The sequence below is a fragment of the Podarcis erhardii genome (genome assembly GCF_964252035.2).
Source record: "Podarcis erhardii genome assembly, chromosome: 5".
NCBI lineage: Eukaryota > Metazoa > Chordata > Lepidosauria > Squamata > Lacertidae > Podarcis > Podarcis erhardii.
In genome coordinates this window covers 12,904,144-12,931,525 of record NC_138509.1, presented here as the reverse complement: position 1 = coordinate 12,931,525, position 27,382 = coordinate 12,904,144, and the positions used below count along the sequence as shown (strand labels likewise).

At 45.6% G+C, this 27,382-nt stretch overlaps 1 protein-coding gene across 3 annotated transcripts in view; it reads right to left on the bottom strand.

Annotated features, from left to right (window-relative positions):
* Positions 1-1,400: 1,400 nt before the first annotated feature.
* LOC309343087 (uncharacterized protein) overlaps positions 1,401-27,382 on the bottom strand; it is a 32,356-nt gene continuing 6,374 nt past the window's right edge. The window contains exons 2-9 of one of the 3 annotated variants that reach the window (XM_081864332.1): positions 25,582-26,366; positions 20,709-20,870; positions 15,651-15,834; positions 13,201-13,343; positions 12,757-12,783; positions 10,028-10,146; positions 4,026-4,132; positions 1,401-3,582 (exon numbers count right to left, since the gene is read on the bottom strand). In XM_081864332.1, the coding sequence (XP_081720458.1) occupies positions 4,036-4,132; positions 10,028-10,146; positions 12,757-12,783; positions 13,201-13,343; positions 15,651-15,834; positions 20,709-20,870; positions 25,582-26,366 (1,517 nt within the window). In that variant the 3' untranslated portion in view covers positions 1,401-3,582; positions 4,026-4,035. Of the gene's footprint in view, positions 3,583-4,025; positions 4,133-10,027; positions 10,147-12,756; positions 12,784-13,200; positions 13,344-15,650; positions 15,835-20,708; positions 20,871-25,581; positions 26,367-27,382 lie in introns of those variants that run through there. The other 2 variants (XM_081864334.1, XM_081864333.1) reach the window with 2 other exon arrangements.

Sequence of the window (27,382 nt, the reverse complement as noted above, 5' to 3'; positions counted from 1 at the left end):
GTGCAACAAATATTTTGGGGGAGAGACATGGTTGATGACTTACAGTGGTGCCCCGCAAGACGAACGCCTCGCAAGACGGAAAACCCGCTAGACGAAAGGGTTTTCCGTTTTGGAGGCGCTTCGCAAAACGAATTTCCCTATGGGCTTGCTTCGCAAGACGAAAATGTCTTGCGAGTTCCTGCGTGGTTTTTTTCCTCCCCCCCCCTTTTTCTAAGCCGCTTATCAGCTGATCCAATAAGCCGCTAAAAGCCGCTAATAGCGCTAAGCCGCTAAGCCGTCAATGCGCTTGCTTCGCAAGACGAAAAAACCGCTAGACGAAGAGACTCGCGGAACGGATTAATTTCGTCTTGCGAGGCACCACTGTATCTAGTTTGAGAGGGCCTCTTACTATGAAGAGGCAGCCATGCATAATTACTCACAAGTAGCCTCATTACCTTAATGAGGGCTGTGAGGGTTTTTCAGCTGGTCTACAAGTTTCCAGTGGTTAAAGATTTCTATCTGCAACATGCAGCTAAAAAATTTTGAGACCCTCCTGCTAAGCTCCTGCATTAACAATCTCAACACTTTGGGAGTGGACGGCTCTTAAGAACAGTTTGGGGGGAGGATTTGCTGCCTCGACTAGTTTCCGACCCAGTTGTTGTTTAGTTGTGTCCGACTCTTCGTGACCCCATGGATCAGAGCACGCCAGGCACTCCTGTCTTCCACTGCTTCCCCGCACTTTGGTCAAACTCATGCTGGTAGCTTCAAGAACACTGTCCAACCATCTCCTCCTCTTCGTCCCCTTCTCCTTGTGCCCTCCATCTTTCCCAACATCAGGGTCTTTTCCAGGGAGTCTTCTCTTCTCATGAGGTGGTCAAAGGATTGGAGCCTCAGCTTCACAATCTGTCCTTCCAGTGAGCACTCGGGGCTGATTTCCTTAAGAATGGAGAGGTTTGATCTTCTTGCAGTCCACAGGACTCTCAAGAGTCTCCTCCAACTCCATAATTCAAAAGCACAAATTCTTTGGCGATCTGCCTTCTTTATGGTCCAGCTCTCACTTCCATACATCACTACTGGGAAAATCATAGCTTTAACTATACAGACTTTTGTCCGACCCAGTTAGCATAAAGCAATTTCCTGTTTTCCTAATGTTTGATCCACCTGGCTCTGCAATGCTGACGTTCCGTGGCACCAGCTTTCCATTGTTTCAGACAGGATTCACCCACCCACTCACAAGGTACCAGGAACTGAATGCAAATGAAAGGTTCTCCCTACTTCATTCCAGTCTGCCTCAGGGTAACATCCGACTTCTCCATTTTTTGTATTAATTTTGCTCAACAACAACGTAACAATTCGATAGAATGTGAAAATTCTGGTGATACAATAATTTCCCATAGTAAGTGAAATAATGCACAAGGATCTTTAATTTTTAAACAACTCTTTATATAAAAAGCCAAAACTTGATATTTCCAGTATTACAGTGATTGTTCCACAAAAATGTTAAATGGAGGAACACTCCCAGAAATGTTATTTTTTAAAAAAAAAAAATCCTAATTTTTAAATGGTGGTGACTCAAATGTACACTGGTGAATTTCAGCTTATCCCCTTAGCAATACTGAATAGTGATGTGATCGAGTCTGAGCTTTCCTTTGAAGTATACTTCCAATTGTCCCCCAATTCATATAGATATTTTCTTATACCCACCCAGGGCTGTCTGGGTGGCTTTCTGATATAGGAGCCCCACAGAATTTCAGCTTTGTGAGTTATTTGTATCGACAACCTATCTTGATGCTATGGGTGGTAATGTTTGTCACTAGCTAGGACCACTTGTAGAAATAATTCAATTTGCCTTGCTCTGTGGTAGCCTGTTACTACGAGGTAACGTTCGTGGATCACAGAGATTGTTGACAAAGTGCCCGTGATTCAGACGTTCCTCGCAATCGGGGTGTCATGTTTTATTTGTGCACCGATTTTCAGCTTCCTGGACAATATCTTAACAGCCATTTCCCTAATTCAAATACCTGCCTTTTTATCCCTTAGAGGTTAATCTCAACTTTTTCCAGGGAGTGAAGATTCAGTTAGAAGAAATGGTGCAATTGGAAAACAGTAATCTTTCTCCTCTGAGCACCATTCCAAACTGCTGTGGCTCCTTTAAAGCAGAGTAAAAGATGTTGGAATCTTAGCGTGAATGTGAAGTCTGCATATGTGAAAACACGTCTTGGGACTTCCGAGGAATGGCGAACCTCGAATGCAGAACTTGGGTCAAGAAGGGTTAGCTACCCCCAATATATAGTTTGGCCAATTGCACATTATATAGTCTAGCTTAGCAATTTCTCTACAGGCTTTTCTGTGCATGCAGTCAACATAAATCTGTACAGGAAATCTTTTCCTGATTTTTTGGTGAAGCACCTTGTATTACAGGGTGTGGAATATAGGCTAGGCACCTTTTCACTCCTCAAGTCGCATCTAATTTGATCCTCAAAATTAAACATACTATATATCATTCTTTAAATATATTTATGAAAATGTATCATCTTCCATACAATATAAAAAGAAGAGGAGGCTGGATTGTTTTATTTTAAAAAAATGTGCATAGAAAAGCTAAGGACTGTTTTACCATCTGAGGACATTTTTACAAGTCAAATGGTGACGCCCAATGCAACATGCAATCTTAATCGTTCCAGGTTGTGCTACCACTGCTGAAACCCCCCGTCCCATCCTGGCCACTGGTGAAATGGGATTCCCTGCTTGCTGTAAGCCTCTGCGCTGTTGAGCTCTTGCATGTAACATGGTTTCATCAACTCTCAGTGGGCACCACCTAGATACTGCTTTTCATTTCACCCTGTTGTCAAATACCCATGCAGGTTTTAGCCTTTAAAGGGGGGGGGGGGAACCTTCCCATAACACTTCTCCGCTCTCCTGCATAACCCTTACTTCTCATTTAGGTTGGTTTGTCTTTTAGCGGCGATATCGGGCAAAGCCACATTTTCTCCTGTAACAATGCCCACCGTTTCACGACATTCTCTTGCCACTTTCCCTCTCTCTTAATCACAGCCCAAAAAACCGAGCACAGTTTTGCTTAAAGGAATAAACCGGCTCCTTCCTTGCAAAATTCCTCTTCCCATCATTACTTTTAAACTACTCTTATGCTGTTGCTGCGTGATCTGGCCAATGCAAAGGTAGAACTAAGATGGAACCCACTTTCCTTGCTCCTAAAAACCGAACGAGTCTGAAGAAGTTAACGCCAGAGAACTGGCAGCCATTGGCTGCATTGCTTAGAACAAATGATATACCGAGTCCAGGTATTAAGAGTACATATGCAGGATGAAATTGGCTCTATTCCACAGCGCGTAGTACATTTGTTTTCCTTGTTTGATTTTGGTACAACAGTCTAATGCAGGCTACCCCTCTGGAATTCCCCAGAAAGTAACCTAATACAGTTACTGCGGCCAATTATTCTGGATACGTAAGTTTAAATTACACAGGAACCAACTTGCTTCTCAGAAAGAATCCGTTTACCCAGTCATTCTGGAAGGGTTATAAACCAAGCAATTTCTGACAAGTCTCAGCATCGCAACCTTCGGAGCTCAAACGCTTTTCTTTCTGAAACAAAGACGCAGAAAGCAAAAGTAAGTGTAATTGGTCGGTAGAATCAAGTGTTCTCCCTCCAGCATTTTTACCAAATTGCAGAAGACAATGTTATGCCTGCATAACCAACCATGGTACTTATTATCTGACAAATAACTACAAAATAACTTGTCTTTAAAGTTGGGGGCCTGCGGCAGAGTTAATAACCCTTTGAGAAGCAATTGCTTCCTTCCTTTTTCCTCACTGCTCTCTCTCTCTTTCACCCAATCATTTAGATTGGTTTCCCTAACTTCTCCTTGAAAGATCAGGTCTTGCACTTGAACTTCAACATCAGGGTCTGCTAGCGCTAGCTCCCTTCCTTCATTTTGGACGTTGAAAATGGCCACGAAGGGTTGGTTATATATCATCACTGTGTCATGGTGGGGGGAATTTTGCTCAGCCACTTCCGGCTCTCTTACCTCTGTCCAGTCAGAAAGGCCAAAGGCTTTCATTCCTTGAACTTTGTCCCAAGGCAATCATCGAGTTCCTCTCTGTTTTCCTCAAATCCAAACACGCAGAATCTGGCCTGAACAGACAGGTAAAAGTTACCATCAATACAAAGCACTGGGAATAACGGCTGTAATTTTCCGCATGTTGTTGAATGATAAAACAGACACACCTGGCACCAGATATTTTCCACCCATACTCCAAAACAGCTGCTCTTCAAAACATTTGTGTAAGCTTTCAAAAAATAGTTATCGGGGGTAAAAACAACCTACTGCCCAACCTCGCTGCACTGTTGTTGTTGTTGTTTAGTCATTTAGTCGTGTACGACTCTTTGTGACCCCATGGACCAGAGCACGCCAGGCACTTCTGTCTTCCACTGCCTCCAGCAGTTTGGTCAAACTCATGCTGGTAGCTTCGAGAACACCGTCCAACCATCTCGTCCCCTGTCGTCTCCTTCTCCTTGTGCTCTCCATCTTTCCCAACATCAGGGTCTTAAACCATAGCTTTAACTATACGGACCTTCATTGGCAAGATGATGTCTCTGCTTTTTAAGATGCTGTCTAGGTTTGTCATTGCTTTTTTCCCAAGAAGCAGGCGTCTTTTAATTTCACGGCTGCAGTGATCATGGAACCCAAGAAAGTAAAATCTCTCACTGCCCTCATTTCTTCCCCTTCTATTTGCCAGGAGCTGATGGGACTAGTGGCCATGATCTTCGTTTTTTTGATGTTATTTCAAACCATAATTTGTGCTCTCCTTTTTCACCCTCATTAAAAGGTTCTTTAATTCCTCCTCACTTTCTGCCATCAATGTTGTGTCATCTGCAAATCTGAGGTTGTTGATATTTCTTCCGGCAATCTTAATTCCGGCTAGGGATTCATCCAGCCCAGCCTTTCGCATAATGAATCCCTAGCCGGAATTAAGGTAACAAGCAAACCAGCATGGGAGAAACAAATAAACACAAACATTACATTCATCCTTTGTTGCTGGCCAACTCTCCTTGCCAGTCTCCCCCCCCCCCCGCCGCCGCCCATTTTACAAGTGAAACACTTGAAGAAGGCAAAGGGTTTCTTGACATCTCTTTGGAAACTATGTTCCTGAGTATGTCGAGAGGTATATAAAAAAGAATAAATATTTTCTACAGTGGATCATGGGATTTCTAGGGGTTTTTTATCGGGGCTACGAGGGAGTTAAGGCAGGCTATTTCAACGTACAACTCCAACCCTGCAGTCTAATATTATTTTAGTTGGACTTTTGTAACTAAGCTCTTAAGGCAGCAAGCAACATGAAGCTTATACAACGTGATGAGATCCAGCGCCAAGGGCCTTCTGGTGGTTCCCTCACTGCGAGAAGCGAGGTTACAGGGAACCAGGCAGAGGGCCTTCTTGGTAGTGGCGCCTACCCTGTGGAACGCCCTCCCATCAGATGTCAAGGAAATAAACAACTATCCTACTTTTAAAAGACATTTGAAGGCAGCCCTGTTTAGGGAAGTTTTTAATGTTTAATGCTGTATTGTGTTTTTAATATTTGATTGGGAGCCGCCCAGAGTGGCTGGGGAAACTCAGCCAGATGGGGGCGGGTATAAATAATAAATTATTATGAAAGCAAACGAACGTTGTCAAAATTGCAAATCTCAGCATGGGAGAGCTAAGGATTTTTGCCACTCAGTTCTGCTGAACATATAATACGGTTCTTCCACTGAGGTGAAGGGATAATGTATAGCAGCAGATGTTTAGGCACTCTGCTCTTATTTTGCTGAAGATCAACAATATTTTCTGTTGCATGTGGTACACAAATGAGAGCAGTTTGGGGCGCAGAAGGTGAAACTGCTGTTCATAAATGAAATTAGGAGCTGCCCTTTCTCCAAAGGAAGGTAAGCTGGGCTTCCAGTCCATATTTCAATAAATGTCCACATCTGCTCGTTTGATCCCCAGCTGTTTTTGCTCACAGCACCCATTTTGATCTCTTCCGCCTCTGTATTTGTTTCAGCTGCTCAAACAATAGCAGGATGCCTCTCTGTCCCAACCCAGTTTTCTGTTCTAGCTGTGAAGCTGCTCTGGGGGTGGGGGTGGGGCTAATAAAGGACTACACAGCTGCAACTGGAGTCCGGAGTGTAAATACCAGGTGCATTTGATATTCAAGTGCACACGACAGGAGAATCCCAGGCGGAATGATTAGACAGCTGCTCATCCCACTGGAAATCAAAAGACACCGACAGTCATTTCAGGAAAGACCCTGGGCTCTGGCAGAATCCCCAGCTAAAGAGACATGGGGGGTTTGCAGCGTTGCATAACACATCTGCGTACGCAAACAAGATAATCCGTTTCCTCTGTCCATGGCCAAAACCCCCCAAGAAAGCGAAAAACAAACAAGAACTTGGAAAATTTGGGTGGTTGCAGCTCCCGGCTTATATGGACCAGCATAAACTCAGATGTATGCTACAGGCAAAAGTATTGTCAACCTCATCATTGCCATTGCCATTGTTATGGTTCATATTTTACATATTGATTTAAAGTATTCCTAGGACACCATTCAGGGCTGTGCCTTTGCAAAATGGAGGAGATACATAGCTTAATAGACACCTCAAACAACAGCAGAAAGCCTGTCAAGATAGATAACAGCAAATCAATGTAATTTATTAGAAGAAATCAGTGCATGATAGCTCAGCTGGTTAGAGTGTGGTGCTGATAATGGCAAGGTGGCAGGTTCAATCCTCATATGGGATAAAGGTAAAGGGACCCCTGACCATTAGGTCCAGTCATGGCCGACTCTGGGGTTGCGGCGCTCATCTCGCTTTATTGGCCGAGGGAGCCGGCATACAGCTTCCGGGTCATGTGGCCAGCATGACTAAGCTGCTTCTGGCGAACCACAGCAGCGCACGGAAACGCCATTTACCTTCCCGCCAGAGTGGTACCTATTTATCTACTTGCACTCTGACGTGCTTTCGAACTGCTAGGTGGGCAGGAGCAGGGACCGAGCAAGGGAGCTCACCCTGTCGCATGGATTCAAACCACTGACCTTCTGATCAGCAAGTCCTAGGCTCTCTGGTTTAACCCACAGCGCCACAGCTGCATGTTATTGCATTGCAGCGATTGGACCAGATGAGCCTCGAGGTCCATCCGGTTCTGTAATTCTATGAAAACACTTATGCATTGTAAACTTAGGCAAAACCACAGGATTTCAGTATTGGAGGGAGGGAAGAAGTAGCTCACAGTCACGTAGTCAATAACACATTAAGGAAGTCGGCCTGGAAAAGGTAACATTTAAGGCCCATTTGAAACCCTGCACTGAAGCAGCCAAATGCAATTCCACCAGAGAAGAGTTCAGTGGCCTCTTCCTCATCTCAGCCAGCCTGATGAGAATGGCAAGGAGGGCTCCAAACCTGACCTTCATCTTCAGGAAGAAAGCTTAATAACCCTCATCATTTATTGGTGAGCTGCCCAGTGCAGAACTACAACAGTTTGTCCAGGCTCTGCCCCATTGTATTTCAGGGGGGACTGTGTGGAGAGAGTCTCCTCTTTAAATTCCTGGGAGTTTACTTTAGTGAGGACCTCACTTGAAAAGCCAACATAACTCAGGTGGTCAGAAAGGCCCAACAGAGACTCCATTTCCTCCGGGTCTTGCGAAAGAATAATGTTAAACAACAACTGAGGAACGCCTTTTACCAGTCCACAATAGAAAGTGTACTTTGATATTGTATCACAGTGTGGTAGGCTGCCCTGACAGCCACGGACAGAAAGTCTCTACAGAGGGTGGGGAATACAGCACATGATATCATGGGCTGTCCCTCGAGTCCGCTAGATGACATTGCAAGGGATCGTTGCCTTAGGAGAGCGAGAAAAATTCTCAGGGATGGCTCACACCCCGGCCATCACCTCTTTAATCTTCTACGCTCGGGCAGGAAATCTAGAAGTATAATCAGCCATAAAGGTAAAGGGACCCCTGACCATTAGGTCCAGTCGTGACCGACTCTGGGGTTGCGGCGCTCATCTCGCTTTATTGGCCGAGGGAGCCGGCGTACAGCTTCTGGGTCATGTGGCCAGCATGACTAAGCCGCTTCTGGCGAACCAGAGCAGCGCACGGAAACGCCATTTACCTTCCTGCCAAAGTGGTACCTATATATCTACTTGCACTTTGACGTGCTTTTGAACTGCTAGGTTGGCAGGAGCAGGGACCGAGCAACAGGAGCTCACCCCGTTGCGGGGATTCAAACCGCCGACCTTCTGATCAGCAAGTCCTAGGCTCTGTGGTTTAACCCACAGCGCCACATGAGTCCCTTATAATCAGCCATACCAACAGGCTAAAAAATAGCTTCTATCCGTGGGCTGTTCGGCTGTTGAACGGAAAATAAAATAGCAAAATTGACTTGCGAGGTGGTGTGTTGTTCGATAAGAGATTGAGTGGGGGGGGGAGGCTCGTTTAATTTCATTGTACACAGGTTGTACAATGACAATAAAGATTATCATCATCATCATCATCATCTCTAATTTCATAGAACCATAGAGTTGTGGAGCTGGAAGGGTCCCCAAGGGCTGATTATCCAACCCCCTGCAACGCAGAAATCTCAACTAATCCATGACAGGTGGCCATCCAGCCTCTGCTTAAAAACGTCCAAAGGAGAATCCACAACCTCCCAATGGAGACAATTCCACTGTTGAACAGCTCTTACTGTCAGAAAGTTCTTCCTGACGTTTAGTTGGAATCTCCTTTCTTGTAATTTGAAGCTATTGGTTCGAGTCCTACCCTCTAGAGCAGAAGAGAACAAGCTCGCTCCATCATATGCAGACAGGACTTTGAAGCCAACTCTCTTGAATCGGTCCAAGTTTAGGAGTCCAGTTACTAAACCACAGTAGTTCTACAATGTGCAGTAAATAGCATGCAGTCCAGAACAGGGCCTCCCAGAATCTTTGCTGCCCCCCATCTCCCTTGCATCTTCAAATGAATGTTCAGATCCTAGATCTCAGCCACACTGGAGTTTACTGCGGATGTGAAACTGTTCTGCATCTCTATTTTTTATCTTTTTCACAGCATTCAACAGCCTCCCTTACCCTTAAGATGAATTTTAACAGGGAGAAATGTAAAGTATTGCACTTGGGCAAAAAAAATGAGAGGCACAAATACAAGATGGGTGACACCTGGTTTGAGAGCAGTACATGTGAAAAGGATCTAGGAGTCTTGGTTGACCACAAACTTGACATGAGCCAACAGTGTGACGCGGCAGCTAAAAAAGCCAATGCAATTCTGGGCTGCATCAATAGGAGTATAGCATCTAGATCAAGGGAAGTAATAGTGCCACTGTATTCTGCTCTGGTCAGACCTCACCTGGAGTACTGTGTCCAGTTCTGGGCACCACAGTTCAAGAAGGACACTGACAAACTTGAACGTGTCCAGAGGAGGACAACCAAAATGGTCAAAGGCCTGGAAACAATGCCTTATGAGGAACGGCTAAGGGAGCTGGGCATGTTTAGCCTGGAGAAGAGGAGGTTAAGGGGTGATATGATAGCCATGTTCAAATATATAAAAGGATGTCACATAGAGGAGGGAGAAAGGTTGTTTTCTGCTGCTCCAGAGAAGCGGACACGGAGCAATGGATCCAAACTACAAGAAAGAAGATTCCACCTAAACATTAGGAAGGAATTAGTGCTGTTCGACAGTGGAATTTGCTGCCAAGGAGTGTGGTGGAGTCTCCTTCTTTGGAGGTCTTTAAGCAGAGGCTTGACAACCATATGTCAGGAGTGCTCTGATGGGGTTTCCTGCTTGGCAGGGGGTTGGACTCGATGGCCCTTGTGGTCTCTTCCAACTCTATGATTCTATGATCCTAGTGGCAACCACACTTTCTCAAGCACAGGAAACACCAAGATAGATATCGGAGGCCTTAAACTGTGAGTATTCGTGAGAGTGTGGATGAAAGTTCGCAAACATGGAAACAGTGACCCGTTAACCACAACAAGTATAGCCACAACCCTAGGAAGCTTACCTATAGAGCTGAGGGCATGACCTTTTCAAGGCAGCTGATGACAAGCCCAGCCTGCTCTGGTTCCTTCCCCTACTCTTTCTCAGGAGGTCTCTCATTCTTCCCCAGGTCAGATTGTCACTCTGCGGAATATGCAAAGCCATTTTAGCACAAGGCGAGTGAACATGGAAACAGTTCCTAAGCTTGCACATGGTCCCCACGTAACTGGTAAACACAAGGCGCATGCTTGAAAGGTGAAACCTCTTTTTCTCAAAAAAGGTTCAGAGTAGCCTCTTTACGGTCAGTTATTTTGAGACGTAGGATATAATTTGCAACGGCAGCAGCTTCCGGTATACTGTAAAAGGATGATCCGTGATAATATGCTGGCGTCGTGAGAAACAGCCCAGGAAAAAAGCATGCAATAGCTGCAGGTGCCTCTGGGCTGTCAGCATTTAACAGGTGGAATCGGCTCACATAGTGGAACTTTAGATTTGTGCGATTTAAGCACAATGTCACCCTAGCACAGCAGTCACACCTTCTTTTTTTAAAGCAGGCTTTTGTGGGTTTTGTGGTATATTTCATGATATGTTGTATTTATGCTGTTGTATTTTATGTTGTAGGGACATGGGTGGTGCTGTGGATTAAACTTGCTGATCAGAAGGTCGGCGGTTCAAATCCTGGCGACGGGGTGAGCTCCCGTTGCTCGGTCCTTGCTCCTGCCAACCTAGCAGTTCGAAAGCATGTCAAACTGCAAGTAGATAAATAGGTACCTCTCTGGTGGGAAGGTAAATGGTGTTTCCGTGCACTGCTCTGGTTCTCCAGAAGCAGCTTAGTCATGCTGGCCACATGACCCGGAAGCTGTACGCCGGCTCCCTCGGCCAGTAAAGCGAGATGAGCGCCGCAACCCCAGAGTCAGCCATGACTGGACCTAATGGCAAGGGGTCCCTTTACCTTTACCTTTGTGGTTTGGAAATGATGAGGGAGTGCATCGAAAGGTATTGAATGAATGTATGATGGATAGGAAGTCCTGTCAACACTCTGAAAGCAAATTTGGATGAACGCTTATTGTCAGAAGCGTATCGGAACAAAAATTCAATAAAGGCCAGGCATACTCTAACAGTGCAAGCAAATCAGGATCAGTCCTGGATAAGCAGGCTGTCTGGAGAAACTGAGTTATTTAAGAGGCACTAGTGAACAAGAGGGGACTTGCATTGTCCATTCGCATGTCTCTGGAGGAGCCTCCAGTGAAACTAGGCTAGCACTGAGGACCATACTGATTGGGTGCTTTTGATTTTTAACCTGTTCAAGAGTTTTAAGAAGGTGCCTATATACACGGATTATAAAATATTTCATGATATGTTGTATTTATGCTGTTGTATTTTATGTTGTAGGGACACGGGTGGTGCTGTGGATTAAACCACAGAGCCTAGGACTTGCCGATCAGAAGGTCGGCGGTTCAAATCCTGGCGACGGGGTGAGCTCCCATTGCTCTGTCCCTGCTCCTGCCAACCTAGCAGTTCGAAAGCATGTCAAGGTGCAAGTAGATAAATAGGTACCACTTCGGCAGGAAGGTAAACGGCGTTTCCGTGCGCTGCTCTGGTTCGCCAGAAGCGGCTTTGTCATGCTGGCCACATGACCTGGAAGCTGTACTCCGGCTCCGTTGGCCAGTAAAGCGAGATGAGCGCTGCAACCCCAGAGTCGTCCGCGACTGGACCTAATGGTCAGGGGTCCCTTTACCTTTTACCTATTTTATGTTGTATTTATCTATGTTGTATTTTATGCTGTTTTTAAGTCACATTTTTAATCAATGTTTTATATTTGCTGTTAGCCGCCCTGAGCCCGGTTTTTAAACTGGGAAGGGCAGGGTATAAATAAAAAATTATTGTTGTTGTTGTTGTTATATTATTATTGTTATTGTTGTTGTTGTTGTTGTTGTTGTTATTATTATTATTATTATTATTCCCTATCTGAGAAATGGAGTGGTGTCATACATGAGTTCCATTCTGCCTTCAGAAGCCAGAGCCACTTGCCAGATGGCATAATCCCCATGCCAGCAGCACCACCACACAGCAGGAATATGCAGTGGTTTTTGTGTGATCCACAAGAAATTTGCCCTCCTACTCTACTTAACAGGATATTCAGTATGCTATTAGTGCATAATTAATATCAGTGCATAATTGCATGTGGCTCTCTAAAGTATTGTGTGTGTGTGTGTGTGTGTGTGTGTGTGTGTAAGGTAAAGGGATCCCTGATCATTAGGTCCAGTCGTGACCAACTCTGGGGTTGCGGCGCTCATCTCGCTTTATTGGCCGAGGGAGCCGGTGTACAGCTTCCGGATCATGTAGCCAGAATGACTAAGCTGCTTCTGGCGAACCAGAGCAGCCCACAGAAACGCCGTTTACCTTCCCGCCGGAGTGGTACCTATTTATCTACTTACACTTTGTGCTTTCGAACTGCTAGATTGGCAGGAGCAGGGACAGAGCAACGGGAGCTCACCCCGTGGCAGGGATTCGAACTGCCAACCTTCTGATCGGCAAGTCCTAGGCTCTGTGGTTTAACCCACAGCGGCACCTGCATCCATATATATATATATATATATATATATATATATATATATATATGACAAAGGAACGCTCCTGCTCTGAGCCAGGCACAATCTTCATTTCAGCAGAGGGAGGAGAAATTAGGGAAACACGGGATGGTAGCAGCAGCTACCATTTGGTATGAATTGCTTTCCCAAAGTGATTACTTACCGAGGCATTTCTGCTAATGTCAAAGCCCTAGAAATAAAAAGAAGAGAGCATAGAATTAATATTGGGAGTACGCCTTAGAATCTGCTCTAAAGCCTTCCAGCCACCGCATGAACAGCGCAAAGCTGTTTAAGGGAAGCAGGTCGAGGGTGGTTTTTGTGGTAGGGATGTGGGTGGTGCTGTGGGTTAAACCACAGAGCCTAGGACCCCACCCTGCCCACCCCACCCAGCACAAAGCTTTGCATTGCCCTGTTAGGATGTAATCGAAATTTATCTTGATATCAGCCAGTATTCTTATGAGAGCTGTTCCTCTGCAGACAGCATGAGAAGATGGGTAGGAATGTGCAATAGCAGCTGCTGCAGAACCAGCTTCCACTGTAAAAGTGCATCCGACAAAATGGGGTCCAGTCCACAAAAACCTACGCCACACGAACATATATCGCTCACCGTTTTCATGGCTGACTCCTTTAGGAGCTGAGCTTGGCCGTCAGTCGCACAGTATCCATCCCTGCACTCATTCTGTCCACGTTTCTTTCCATTCGACAGCATTATCAGCTGGTTATTTTCCAGATCCAGGCGAACATCTCTCCCTGCAGTCAGAAGATTGACCAATGTAAACAGGTAGCTTATGTCGTCTTGCTTTTTACCAGCTGTTACAACTGTTCAGAGTTAGAAAAGCGAGCGCCTAGTGTACGTTTGTGAGAGATTTTACTTTCTTGGGCTCCATGATCACTGCAGATGGTGACAGCAGCCACGAAATTAAAAGACGCCTGCTTCTTGGGAAAAAAGCAACGACAAACCTAGACAGCATCTTAAAAAGCAGACACATCACCTTGCCAACAAAGGTCCGTATAGTAAAAGCTATGGTTTTCCCAATAGTGATGTATGGAAGTGAGAGCTGGACCATAAAGAAGGCTGATAGCTGAAGAATGGATGCTTTTGAATTCTGGTGCTGGAGGAGACTCTTGAGAGTCCCATGGACTGCAAGAAGATCAAACGCATCCATTCTGAAGGAAATCAGCCCTGAGTGCTCACTGGAAGGACAGATCCTGAAGCTGAGGCTCCAATACTTTGGCCACCTCATGAGAAGAGAAGACTCCCTGGAAAAGGCTCTGATGTTGGGAAAGATGGAGGGCACAAGGAGAAGGGGATGACAGAGGATAAGATGGTTGGACAGTGTTCTCGAAGCTACCAGTATGAGTTTGACTAAACTGCGGGAGGCAGTGGAAGACAGGAGTGCCTGGCGTGCTCTGGTCCATGGGGTCACGAAGAGTCGGACACGACTAAACGACTAAACAACGAAGTGTACGTTTGCTGCCGTTGTCTTCTTGTGCAATGGCAAAGGGAGATTTGGAATGGTTCAAGACATCTCACCGCCTGAGGCAAAGGATAAGATGGTTTCTCTCCCCACCCCACCCCGCCCCCGCTTTCCACTCCATGCGCAAATGCCAACCAGACTTGAAGTATTGAATCTTACTTCAGTCCTTGTGAGGAGAAAGCACTCTCCACTGCAACTGAGAGCAGCAGGATAGTTTAGGGCAGTGATGGCCAAACTTGGCCCTCCAGCTGTTTTGGGACTACGACTCCCATCATCCCTAGCTAACAGGACCCATGGACAGGGATAATGGAAATTGTAGTCCCAAAACACCAGGAGGGCCAAATTTGGCCATCACTGGTTTAGGGAGCACAGGACAGGCCTCCTGGCACATTCAGCTCTGTGCTGTTAACACCTTGCTGCCACTTCCTAGCCAACTCATTCTGTCTAATGGCAGGGCTGGCCCTGAAGGAGATACACAGCATATGCAAAGACTAAGCTAGAGAATACCATGATGTGTTAGTCACTCAGAGATCCAGGCCAAAGTTACTGCCTCCCCTCCAACCTTTCTCTGATGAAAACAGGGACATGAATAATAATAATAATAGTTATAATTCATACCCTGCCTATCTGACTGGATTGCTTCAACCACTCTTGGCAGCTTCCAACATATATAAAATATAATGAAAGAGTAATCTTTTTTTAAAAAAATGTTCCCTATACAGGGTTGCCTTCAGATGATTTCTAAAGGTTGTACAGTTACTTATCTCTTTGTCTCGGGGGTTGCAGAATGCCATACCCTCCAACATTTTTCCGATGAAAATAGAGGCATCCCTACCATACCCTCCAACATTTCGCCGATGAAAATAGGGATGTCCTAAGGAAAAGTGGAGGGACGCGGGTGGCGCTGTGGGTTAAACCACGGAGCCTAGGACTTGCCAATCAGAAGGTCGGCAGTTCAAATCCCCACAACGGGTGAGCTCCCGTTGCTCGGTCCCTGCTCCTGCCAACCTAGCAGTTCAAAAGCATACCAGTGCAAGTAGATAAATAGGTATCGCTGTGGCGGGAAGGTAAACGGCATTTCCATGTGCTGCTCTGGTTCGCCAGAAGCGGCTTAGTCATTCTGGCCACATGACCTAGAAGCTGTACGCCGGCTCCCTCAGCCAATAAAGCAAGAAGAGCGCCGTAACCCCAGAGTCGGTCACCACAGGACCTAATGGTCAGGGGTCCCTTTACCTTTACCATAGTCTCCAACATTCTCTGATGAAAATAGGGACGTCCTAAGGAAAAGCGGGACATTCTGGGATCAAACCAGAAACTGAGACAGCTTCTGTAAATCTGGGACTGTCCCTGAAGAACAGGGACACTTGGAGGGTCTGTTACTGCCTCTGTTAAAGTGATGGCTGTGTTAGAAAGGAATTATCTGGGAGCAGATCTGGTGAAAAGCATGTGCTTTGTTTAATGTTGCCCATGTCTACTCAATAATGTCCTATTACTGAACGACTGTGGCCGCCGATTAAGACCTATTCCATAACAAGTGCATTATACATTAAGGTTAGTGGGCCAGAAGACAGAAACCTACCTTTGCTTGTTTTGTCACTGCTTCCTCCTCCTCCTTCTGGAATGATTGAGAGGTCGGACATGTTTCCATTCTGCACCAATAGGCTGTGTGGTCGGCTCTTCCCAGGAAAAAAAATCTTCCCTTCTTGGTGTGAGCTCAACAAAATCCTGGCAGCTCCGCAGGAGCAATGCTGTAGAAAACACTCCTACGCCAGGTGAAAGAGGAGATATGCCTGAGTTTAATTTGCAGCTAGTCAGGAGTATGCAACTTGGCGCCACAAGATAGCACAAACAAATTGCTGGAATTCCATGAGAGAGATGGCCAGCTTCTTCCCTAGGAACTGTCTGGCCAAAATAAACGTGCCTAACATAATCTAGGAATACTGTACAGTATAGTGAAACTTCACCCCAGAACACCGAGACCCTTTGGAGACTCTTCTTGCAGTTCTTCAGTTGTATGTTCCATTCTACAAACATAAAATACGATTTTGACATTCCTAAGTAACTAATTTCTGCTCCAGATACCAGTTTCTTTGTGAAGTTATCAATAATAAGCATTTCAGAGCGGTAAAATCCCTTCAATATTTTCATATGCACTGTTATGCATATGTTATATTACCACTTACAATACGGAACATTATACAGTGGTACCTCGGGTTACAGACGCTTCAGGTTACAGACTCCGCTAACCCAGAAATATTACCTCATGTTAAGAACTTTGCTTCAGGATAAGTACAGAAATCGTGCAGCAGTGGCGTGGTGGCCCCATTAGCTAAAGTGGTGCTTCAGGTTAAGAACAGTTTCAGGTTAAGAACGGACCTCCGGAACGAATTAAGTACGTAACCAGAGGTACCACTGTATGTCTGGTTTAACAAGAAGCTCAACAAACGGAAAGTAAGATGACAATAAACCGATTAATATCACATTTAAAATTAATAACAATCTATCTTCATATGTTTTGTCTGGATACTGATGGAATATAGAATTCTAGTTGCTTCCAGTATATAAGAAACCAATCCTTTATGCTCCCACGTCACTGAACCTTCCACATAACTTAAAATACTTTTTTGGTTGACTTTTTATTTCCCCCCAATATTTCTTTAGCATATGCCATATGACATTCCCATCACATGTGGAAAAAAGTCCCCTCTCTTTTTCCGACACTTCCAACAAGTGGCCAGGTTGTTTTTAATGACTGTGTGTATCTTTACTGGGGCAGTACAGTGGTACCTTAGGTTAAGTACTTAATTCGTTCCGGAGGTCCGTTCTTAACCTGAAACTGTTCTTAACCTGAAGCATCACTTTAGCTAATGGGGCCTCCTGCTGCTGCGCCGCCGGAGCCCGATTTCTGTTCTCATCCTGAAGCAAAGTTCTTAACCTGAAGCACTATTTCTGGGTTAGTGAAGTCTGTAACCTGAAGCATATGTAACCTGAAGTGTATGTAACCCGAGGTACCACTGTATACTATTTGCTCATTGTTTTAAAACAGTTTTCTCTTGTTGCCGTTTTTAAACAAAATCTGTATGTGCTTTTACTATATATATATATATATATATATATATATATATATATCCCCAGATATCCACTGGGACATTGTCCTGAGCCCTTTCTCACCATGTATTACATTCCTTAACTTGTTCTGACTCTGTATCATATTTACAAATTAGTGCGTAGATTTTATTTTTCTTTATTTATGGCTAATACATGCCTGTTGGTCTTGGCTTTTGCCTCTCTTATCTCACACACAAAGAGAGATACCTGGATGACAACAGAGAGAGGTGCAGCTGATTCTCAAATGGCTCTCACATTCCAGGAGAGCCCTTCCACAGAGAGGCATCTCCTTCAGAGAAGCAAACTCCTTGGCCACTCAGCCAGAGCCATCAAGACAATCTCCAGATGCCCTGCTTCTTTCATTAACCTTCTCCTGGCCAAACCTCAGGCTTACAACCAAGAATTTTTAGCAATTTAGCAATTGCTGAAAATTGGAAAAAAAGAAATTGCGCCAATAAAAAAGGAACGGCAAGACAAACTGATAGAGTATATTGAACTGGCTAGATTAATAGAGGCAATTAGACAAGAGTTTCAAAAAGCATGGGGGAAATGCATAGAATACATGTTCACGTTTAATGAGGGTGGATTTCTGTATGGGGGGGGGGTTATGTTATGTTGTAAATAAAATTTCCAATAAATAAAAAAATAAAATAAATAAGAATTGCACGGCTGTAAGGGAGCCATCTTAACAAGTAGACAGCATCTTAAATAGTAGAGACATCACCTTGCCAACAAAGGTCCGTATAGTTAAAGCTATGGATTTCCCAGTAGTGATGTATGGAAGTGAGAGCTGGACCATAAAGAAGGCTGACTGCCGAAGAATTGATGCTTTTGAACTCTGGTGCTGGAGGAGACTCTTGAGAGTCCCATGGACTGCAAGAAGATCCAACCTCTCCATTCTTAAGGAATACAGCCTAGAGTGCTCACTGGAAGGACAGAGCCTGAAGCTGAGGCTCCAATACTTTGGCCACCTCATGAGAAGAGAAGGCTCCCTGGAAAAGACCCTGATCTTGGGAAAGATGGAGGACACAAGGAGAAGGGGACGACAGAGGACGAGATGGTTGGACAGTGTTCTCGAAGCTACCAGCATGAGTCTGACCAAACTGCGGGAGGCAGTGGAAGACAGGAGTGCCTGGCGTGCTGTGGTCCAGGGGGTCATGAAGAGTCGGACACGACTAAATGACTAAACAACAACAAGGAAGCCATACTTATAACAATAAGCAGTGCTATTCTTCTAGAAAAATACCGTATTTTTTGCACCACAACACTCACTTTTTTCCTCCTAGAAACTATGGGGAAATGTCTGTGCGTGTTATGGAGGAAATGCCTATGGGTGGCATGCCTACGGATTTTCCTCCTCTAAAAACTACATGCGTGTTATGGTCAGGTGCGTGTTATAGAGCGAAAAATACGGTAGGTGCCAGAGCTCACCATGAACTTCTCCCTTGTTCTCTTAGAATGGCAATGGCACCCAGCTCAGACGTCGGCTGAAAAAAAAGCCCTGACAATAAGATATCTGGAACTAACAAGTACAGAGAGATCCTGTCTTTTAGGCCAAACAAAGAGGCTAGTGTGTACAGCCATGAGATAAAAGGCAAAATCTGTCCATTTCAGTTTCTCTCCTGTTTCCATCCTTCTATTCAGTTTGCCCATCAGTTGTGCATTAATTTGCAAATTTTTATTTTAAAAAATCCGCAGGTAAAAATCTGCATGCATTTTCATGTGTGTTTCTCTTAATACATGCAATATTTTCATGCAATATCTCATCTAATGCATATATTATTTTAATTAATATGTGCTTTCTTCTGCACATGTTTGGGTCAAAGAACTGCATCATAAAACTGAGAGAAGTGATCACGTCAAAGCTCTGTTACATTCAGTTACTGGTTTGGGTGAGTATTAGGTAGGTTTGTACCTTGTGAACAATATAGAGGTAAAAAGGTACGTTTTTACCTTTACAATGTAGATCATTCAGGTCATGCACTTGGTCAGAGAAGTTCAAGAACTACGCAACTCTTTTGTACCTCTGCCCTCCCTACGTTTGGCTCCAGAGATTCCCTGGGCTTGCCCCATAGCTTGCAGGGGCATTTAAATCAGTGTTTAAAGATGTTTGCTTAACTCAGTCTGAGCTGTGATTAGTGTATTGCGCAAAAAGTACTTCAGCTAAGAGCACGTTCTGTTCATTTTGCAAAATTCTGTTTTGCATTTTTCTAAGTGGAAAAGAACTTCTGTATGATTCATAATGCTTGCATGCATTATGAGCCGGACAAAATCATATTCTAAACCAGGTAATTATGGACTTTGGCAATGCCGCTCAAATTAATCAACATAGTGCTACACTCTCTGCAGAACAAAATCGCTATAGGCACTATGCACAACATCATGACATCTGAAAACTTGTGAGAATAGCCGTGACCCTAAAACCAGTCCCATGTGGGGAGCACAGGTAAAAATCGCTGGATTTTGCAGCTGAAAACGACATCAGAAGGATGAGAAAAAGAATAGATTAGATACAGAGGTGTCCAAATTTGATGAAGTGAACATGCATGAGGGCCGACCAAAGTTGTTGACCTTTTTTTAGGATTGAAGTTGTTGAGCTTAACCCAAAAGTTGTTTTTTTAGGATTTTAACCCAGAGAATAAACTGCCACAGAGGCCGGATTAAACCGACCGGCGGGCCGGATTGGACCCCCTGGCTGGACTTTGGACATGCCTGGATTAGAACAATACAAAAGAGATGATTTGGGAGATGGCAGGAGACAATGTGAGCACAAAACCAGCTGCATGGACATCAAAAGGACAAAACTGAGGAAGGAGATAATGAGATGACTAATCAAGAGGAAGCTGAGAGATTACATTCTTTTCTCAGCTCCAACACTGTCCTGATCTGTGACCTTGACAGAGACGCATAATCTCGCTTGTGTAGACTGAGCCGGTGAACTGCAGGATGACTCTTCGTGATAGCAGGAGCCTTCCAACTTGATTCTATGGTAACTTTCCAATACTACAAAACAGCAGAAAGCAGCCAACTGATTCGATGCTCAGATTCAATTTGGGAGTCAAGCTTGCAGAGATTTGCTGGCTGAGGGACATTTAGAAAGCAATGGAAGGGCCACCCATGCCAGAGGATCTTGAGATCCATCCCAGGCGTAATACAGCTGTTCTGCTGGCAGAATTAACAGGACAAAAAAGGGTTGAATCGTGGCTGGGATAGGGGCATACACTGACATCAAATCTTGAATTCACTCAGGCAAAGACCTGGTGGACAACAGAAGTTTACATCACTCCCAGACGCGGAGTAAAGAACTTCTCTCCCGCTGAGGGGAAAAACCACACCCAAACACTAGTACCATCTCTGATTTATGGTCTGTGGTGGGGCCTTCTGTCTTTTTTTCCTGCCATGTTTGCTTTTGAGCAGAGAGTTTCACCCCTCTGGCTGGGTGGGCACAGGGAGAAGCAGAGGTTCAGCTGGCATAGCAGGGGAGCCATATCTACAACCTGGCCCTCTTACCTCTGTTAGCTGTTCTTACCTCTGTTAGCTGGTTTGCTTTCTGCTCCTTCTGCAAGCTGCTGACTTGCTTCTGTAACCTCAGGTTGTGCTCCTGTAGCTGCCCGATTTTTTCAATAAGTTGGCAGATGTGTTCCAGGTAACCCAGGCCTGAGCCGTGGGCCTTGGCATTTCCTTGGTTCACCTACAATGAGGAAGAAAGCACCCCACAAATGTTAGGTATTTGGGGTTCAAACACACATGATGTTTCCAGAAAACGTTGCAACCTCGCTACCACTCCTATACTGGCATCCGCAAGAAACCCTCAACCCTAACCAGCTTGACTGTGGCTCAGTTAAGTCTAGGGGAAACCCAGCCAGATGGGTGGGGTATAAATGATAAATTATTATTATCAAATATTATACAGTGGTACCTCAGGTTACATATGCTTCAGGTTACAGACTCCACTAACCCAGAACTAGTGCTTCAGGTTAAGAACTTTGCTTCAGGGTGAGAACAGAAATCGTGCTCTGGGGGCACAGCAGCAGCAGGAGGCCCCATTAGCTAAAGTGGTGCTTCAGATTAAGAACAATTTCAGGTTAAGTATGGACCTCCGGAATGAATTAAGTACTTAACCCGAGGTACCACTGTATAGTCCTTGGGAGATGCTCCATTGAAACAGAAATTTACTGCTCCCATTGATGCAGCTAAGTCCATGCAAAAGATGTTGCCCGTGTAGGCGAAGACGTTCAACATCTACATAATATCTAGACTTGGAACAGCAAGAGACTGGCTTGGGTGCAGAGAAGACACAAGCCCAGCATATTTCCCCATCATTCTCTGAATTTGATACTGTGCTTCAGTTATTCAAAATAGGCAAGGTAATACGTAAGGTAAAGGTAAAGAAAGGGACCCCTGAACGTTAGGTCCAGTCGTGACCAACTCTGGGTTTGCGGCGCTCATCTTGCTTTATTGGCCAAGGGAGCCGGCGTACAGCTTCCGGGTCATGTGGCCAGCATGACTAAGCCGCTTCCGGCGAACCAGAGCAGCGCACGGAAACGCCGTTTACCTTCCCCGCAGGAGCAGTACCTATTTATCTACTTGCACTTTGACTTGCTTTTGAACTGCTAGATTGGCAGGAGCAGGGACCGAGCAACGGGAGCTCACCCCGTAGCGGGGATTCGAACCGCTGACCTTCTGATCAGCAAGTCCTAGGCTCTGTGGTTTAACCCACAGTGCCACCCCTGTCCCTTTTAAGGTAATATGTAGGGCTTTTCAAAAGAAAAAAATGGAAATTGCACCATGGTCGGTGACTGTAATTTGCATGTGTAGCCTGTGCTGCTACAACCAGGGGCAGACTTTGGTAATATGCCACCCTGAGCAAAGCAAAAATTTGGCACCCCCAAATGGGTCTAATCAATTTTGCGCCCCCCTTGGATTAGTGCCCTAAATCCAGCACTGGCTACAATCTGGGGACTTTAAAGACTCAGGGCACAAGCCCACAGCACAAATGTGTATATGGTAATTTAAGTGTGTGAATAAATGTGTATATGGTAATGTATGTATGTGTATGGATGCAAATTAAAAAGGCTAGTTTGCTGTGGTCTCTCCAGCACTGTGGTTTGCAGCATGCTGCAAGCAAATTTAGAGAGAGAGAGTGAGAGTCAGAGAGAGAGAGAGAGAGAAGAGAGAGAGAGAGAGAGAGCGCTTAAAAATGAGGGAAGGAGCAGGAGATATGAAGGCCCCCAGGGCCACCCTAAAACATTGGCCTGACTATCACACAGCTATGCATTTTGTGTGTGTGTGCAGCTTTGAGTCACATTTTTTTAAATCAAGAAACATGTTTAGAACTGGAAATTTGCCAGCAGTGATGCTGGAGTGCTGCTCTGAAACTTCACAGCGCTGTGAATTCAAACTGGGAAGCTGGAAGTGCCAGAACGGAAAAGCAACGGCCCCTTTATAAATAAAACTTGTTTCAAAAACAGGGAGATGGGTTGTGCCACAGAGCACGCCTGCAGGAAATCACAAAGATCACTCAAAATCGGAGTCAATTCTTTAGAAGTAAGAACGCGATCGTCACAGGCTGGGCTGAGCATCAGGCCTAATGAGCACCAGGGGTGCATCCGCAGTAGCTCTTCTCCCATGAATCAGTTGCTGAGACTGAAAGTCCCTGCTTCCCCATGGCTGTCTGAGCCCCCTCCTGTCCAGTGCTTTATCCAAGCAATTTAAGACTGCACCTTCATGAAGCCCAAATCTCCTCCACCCCTTTTCATGCCCCTTCTGGTTCTGGGAAACCAGCTGGGAAGGGAATTTGTTGCAGCAGGAAGGAGAGAAACCCGTGACTCTTCAGCAGCCTGACTCATCTCGGCCTCTGATTCTGGCTTCTCTTTGCCACAGACTCTCCCAACTGAGCCCTGTTATCTCTTCAGCTTCCAACACCTCCTTCTCCCAAAGTCCTCTCCCTCTTCTCCCTCTGACCACTCATCCTTGTCCCACCACCACTCCCCTGGATCTGAGTCTTCTTCCCATTTGGACACAATATTTTACACCCAAAACCATTCTGGTATTATACTTTTATTAACCACTTCACACCCAGAACCAAACAGCCCAACTTCTGAGCTAGCGATACCAACCAGATTCATGCCATACCTGAGTAGTTGAAAATGACTTCCATGGAAACAAAACGTCCGTGGAAATCAAATCTAGCCAACTTAAGTTTTATTCAGAGCAGACCCACTGAAATTCATGAGCCAAACTCTATGAATTTCAACAAGTCTACTCTGAGTAAACGTTGCATGAATACCACCCAATGTTCCAAAACCCATTCTACGCAGTAGACTGTATTTAAGGAAAATGGCCTGGGACAACCAACTTCTGTGCTAAATAAACCAGCCAAATCCACTACTCATATATAACTGGGACTCATGATGTAAGCCACAAAATGTCTACAAATACTGTTCTGCTACCCATTCCAGGCAATAAACCCATATTCGGGGGGGGGGTAGTCCAGGATAGCAACTTAACTTGATGGGATTGACGCATGAATCTATGAAACATCCACAGAAACTACCTTACAATACCAATTCTGGGCAATAAGCAAGTATTGCAGAAAAGTTAAGCAAGAGCCAACTTTGTGGTAAAGTGCACATTACATTAGAGCCACATGTTAAAGGACCCCTGGACGGTTAAGTCCAGTCAAAGGTGACTATGGGGTTGTGGCGCTCATTTCGCTTTCAGGCCGAGGGAGCCAGCTGTCCACAGACAGCTTTCTGGGTCATGTGGCCAGCAGGACTAAACCGCTTCTGGCACAATGGAACACTGTGACAGAAACCAGAGCACACAGAAATGCTGTTTACCTTCCCACCACAGCGGTACCTATTTATCTACTTGCACTGGCATGCTTTCGGACTGCTAGGTTGGCAGGAGCTGGGACAGAGCAACGGGAGCTCACCCCATCGCAGGGATTCAAACCGCCGACCTTCAGATCGGCAAGCCCAAGAGGCTCAGTGGTTTAGACCACAGTGCCACCCGCATCCCAGAAGCCACATGTAATAAAATGCCGACACCCTTTTCTTTCATAGAGTGCTTTCTGCCTGAATGAAATGGCCCCACCTGGAGAGTTTAGGTTAGCTCAGTTGGTTAGAGCGTAGTGCTGATAATGCCAAGGTTTCAGGTTCAATTCCTGCAAGGGCCACCTGCATATTCCTGCATTCCAGGGAGACGATCCTCAGGGTCCCTTCAAATGCTACAGTTCTGTGATGCTATGATTTCCTGTTTCAATACACAAGTCCTTTCCCTTGACGTTTCCTTCCTTTTAATCCTCATATTCAACTTAATCAAACACTTCAACACTGTAAACCGCCCCATAAATGAAATTTCTATTTCCTTGGCTCTCCATCGCAGCAGCCCCTTAATTAATTGCTTCCTAAACTGCTTGTTGGACGCGGGTGGCGCTGTGGGTTAAACCACAGAGCCTAGGGCTTGCCGATCGGAAGGTTGGCGGTTTGAATCCCCGCAATGGGGTGAGCTCCTGTTGCTCGGTCCCTGCTCCTGCTGGGTGTGTGCCCATACTGGGAAACACTGCTCTAGAACATAAGTTTCATGCAAGCAGATATTATTATTATTATTATTATTATTATTATTATTATTATTATTATTATTCCCTGCCCATCTGGCTGGGTTGCCCCCAGTTCAGGATGAATGCTCAATAAACAGGTGTTCTAGAAGAATGCTTAGTGTGGAAAGCCGATTGCAATTGCACTGGTATGTTTCAGTGGATTATTCTGCAGTTATTCTGGAGAACTTCCAGCCCTCCATCCAGAAACAGCTGGCTAGAAATCACATAAACAGCTCACGACAAAACACACTCGTACAGCCTCTCTATTAGGAAACCAACATAGTGTGTGGAAACTGGAATAGAGAACAGACAACTCAATAATCGACCACAGGAGCTGCAATTCTAACACCACAACTGGGAGTAAACACCATTTAATTCAATAGGACTTACTTCTGAGTAGAGAGGGTTAGGATTGTGCAGTTAAGTGAAATAACACCACCCAAGGAAATGGGCATTTCACTTGCCCAAAAGGTGCCTTTTGTTCCGCAACAACTACCGTATTTTTCGCTCTATAAGACGCACCAGACCACAAGACGCACCTAGTTTTTGGAGGAGGAAAACAAGGAAAAAAATATTCTGAATCTCAGAAGCCAGAACAGCAAGAGGGATCGCTGCACAGTGAAAGCAGCAATCCCTCTTGCTGTTCTGGCTTCTATGATAGCTGCACAGCCTGCATTCGCTCCATAAGACGCACACACATTTCCCCTTACTTTTTAGGAGGGAAAAAGTGAGTCATATAGAGCAAAAAATACGGTAATTGAGGAAAAGTCTGGGCATTTCATCCGAAGAGGAATCTTACCTTACTCAGCCTACAGCACTCGTCCATGTACTCATCCAAACTGTCACTTGTGGGGTATTTTCTCAGGGGGTGCCCCTGCAGGAGCATCTCTTCGAAGTTGTCTTTTCCGTAATCATCACCAGGTCTTTTCTCTTCTTCTGGAGGTTTAGTGGGGAGGAGGGATCCGCTGGCTTTCTCTTCCAAGCGCTCTCCTTGGCTGCCACCCAAAAAAGACGGTTCAGGATTTCCCCCCTCTGGGCAATCAGTGCCATGCTCCAAGCAAACTTCAGGAGACTGCCCTGCGCGGTGTCCCGCTGCCGGTTTGCCATCCGAAATGCACAGACAAGCATCTACTGTGTCTTTGCACACTCTCGCGATTGCGTGGTCAGCTGCTGGAGAAGAAGAGGCGCTCAGCACCCCAGAGTCACAAGAAGGATCTCTGCTGTGGAGCACAAAGCTTTTCTCGGAGCCCTTGGGTGTCGAGGGAGAATTGGCCCCACTTGGCAGCTCCACACCAGAGTCTTCCGATTCAAACTTGGCTAATCTCAGCACCTGGTGTTTCGGTGTGAATGTGTCAAGGCCAGGGAGCGTAGTAATACACTCGGCTTTCACTGGCGCCTCACATATGATGGCTGAACTTGCTGGACGCTCTGGGGCGGCACTTGATTCAGGAGGACCAGGTTCCGCTGCAGAGTCGGAGGTGGACGGAGGGTCTGGTCTTAGCCCTTCGCTTTGATTTTTATCGTTGCTTATTATCTTCATATTGGTCAGAACCACCCTGCTGTCAGCTAGCGGGGTCCTTTTGCCTAAAAAAGAGAGGGCAGCCATAAAGTATCAGTGGCATACCGTGGGTTGCCGGCGCCTGGGGCGGGGCAAATGTTGCGCTGCCTTGGTGGGCTGGGCAGCTGGGGTTGAGGCAGGTGCATGGGGGGGGGGCTTCCTTCTTTGGGCCCTTTCCTGCCTCCCTTCCTCCTTGGTGGGTGGTGGCAGCCCCCTCCCATAGCTGTCAACTTACAGATTTGAAAATATAGTGGTGCCCTGCAAGACGAATGCCTCGCAAGACGAAAAACCCGCTAGACGAAAGGGTTTTCCTTTTTCGAGGCGCTTCGCAAGACGAATTTCCCTATGGGCTTGCTTCGCAAGACGAAAACGTCTTGCGAGTCTTGGGAGTTTTTCGCTCCCCCCCTTTTTCTAAGCCGCTAAGCCGCTAATAGCCTCTTAGCCGCTAAGCTGCTAAGCCTTTAATAGCCGCTAAGCCGCTAATAGCGCTAATCCGCTAAGCCGCTAATAGGGTTGCTTCGCAAGACCAAAAAACCGCAAGACGAAGAGATTCGCGGAACGAATTATTTTCGTCTTGCAAGGCACCACTGTAAGGGATCAGCAGCCAAAATAAGGGATTTTAGTCAACCAGCTGAAACACAAAGTTAAAAGGGACCAGATGATTTTGGAGAGCAGGGCCGCTTTTTAGCCCTTCATTTCCAGAGGTTGCTGCTCAAGACTCCAGCTGATGAAACACTGCAATTAAATAACTACAAGCAGCAACCACTTTTTGCACAAAACGAAGTCTAAGCTATGAAGATGCTGCTGCAGTTCTGTATCTTTTCTCTTGTGCTCCATCTGCAACTCTCAATTCCATGAGGAAGGGGGGGGGGGAATAGCGCCGGAAGTAAACCTGCAGATCAGACCATCTATGCTAGTCTACCACTACAAATCTATGGGAGAAGCGCTTGCGGTCCTTCCTCCGCTTTCCCCCTCTACGGTTAACCCTTGGAGCACCTGCCCATGCCTCCACCTCCTCCTCTCTCTGAACTGCTTTCTCTAT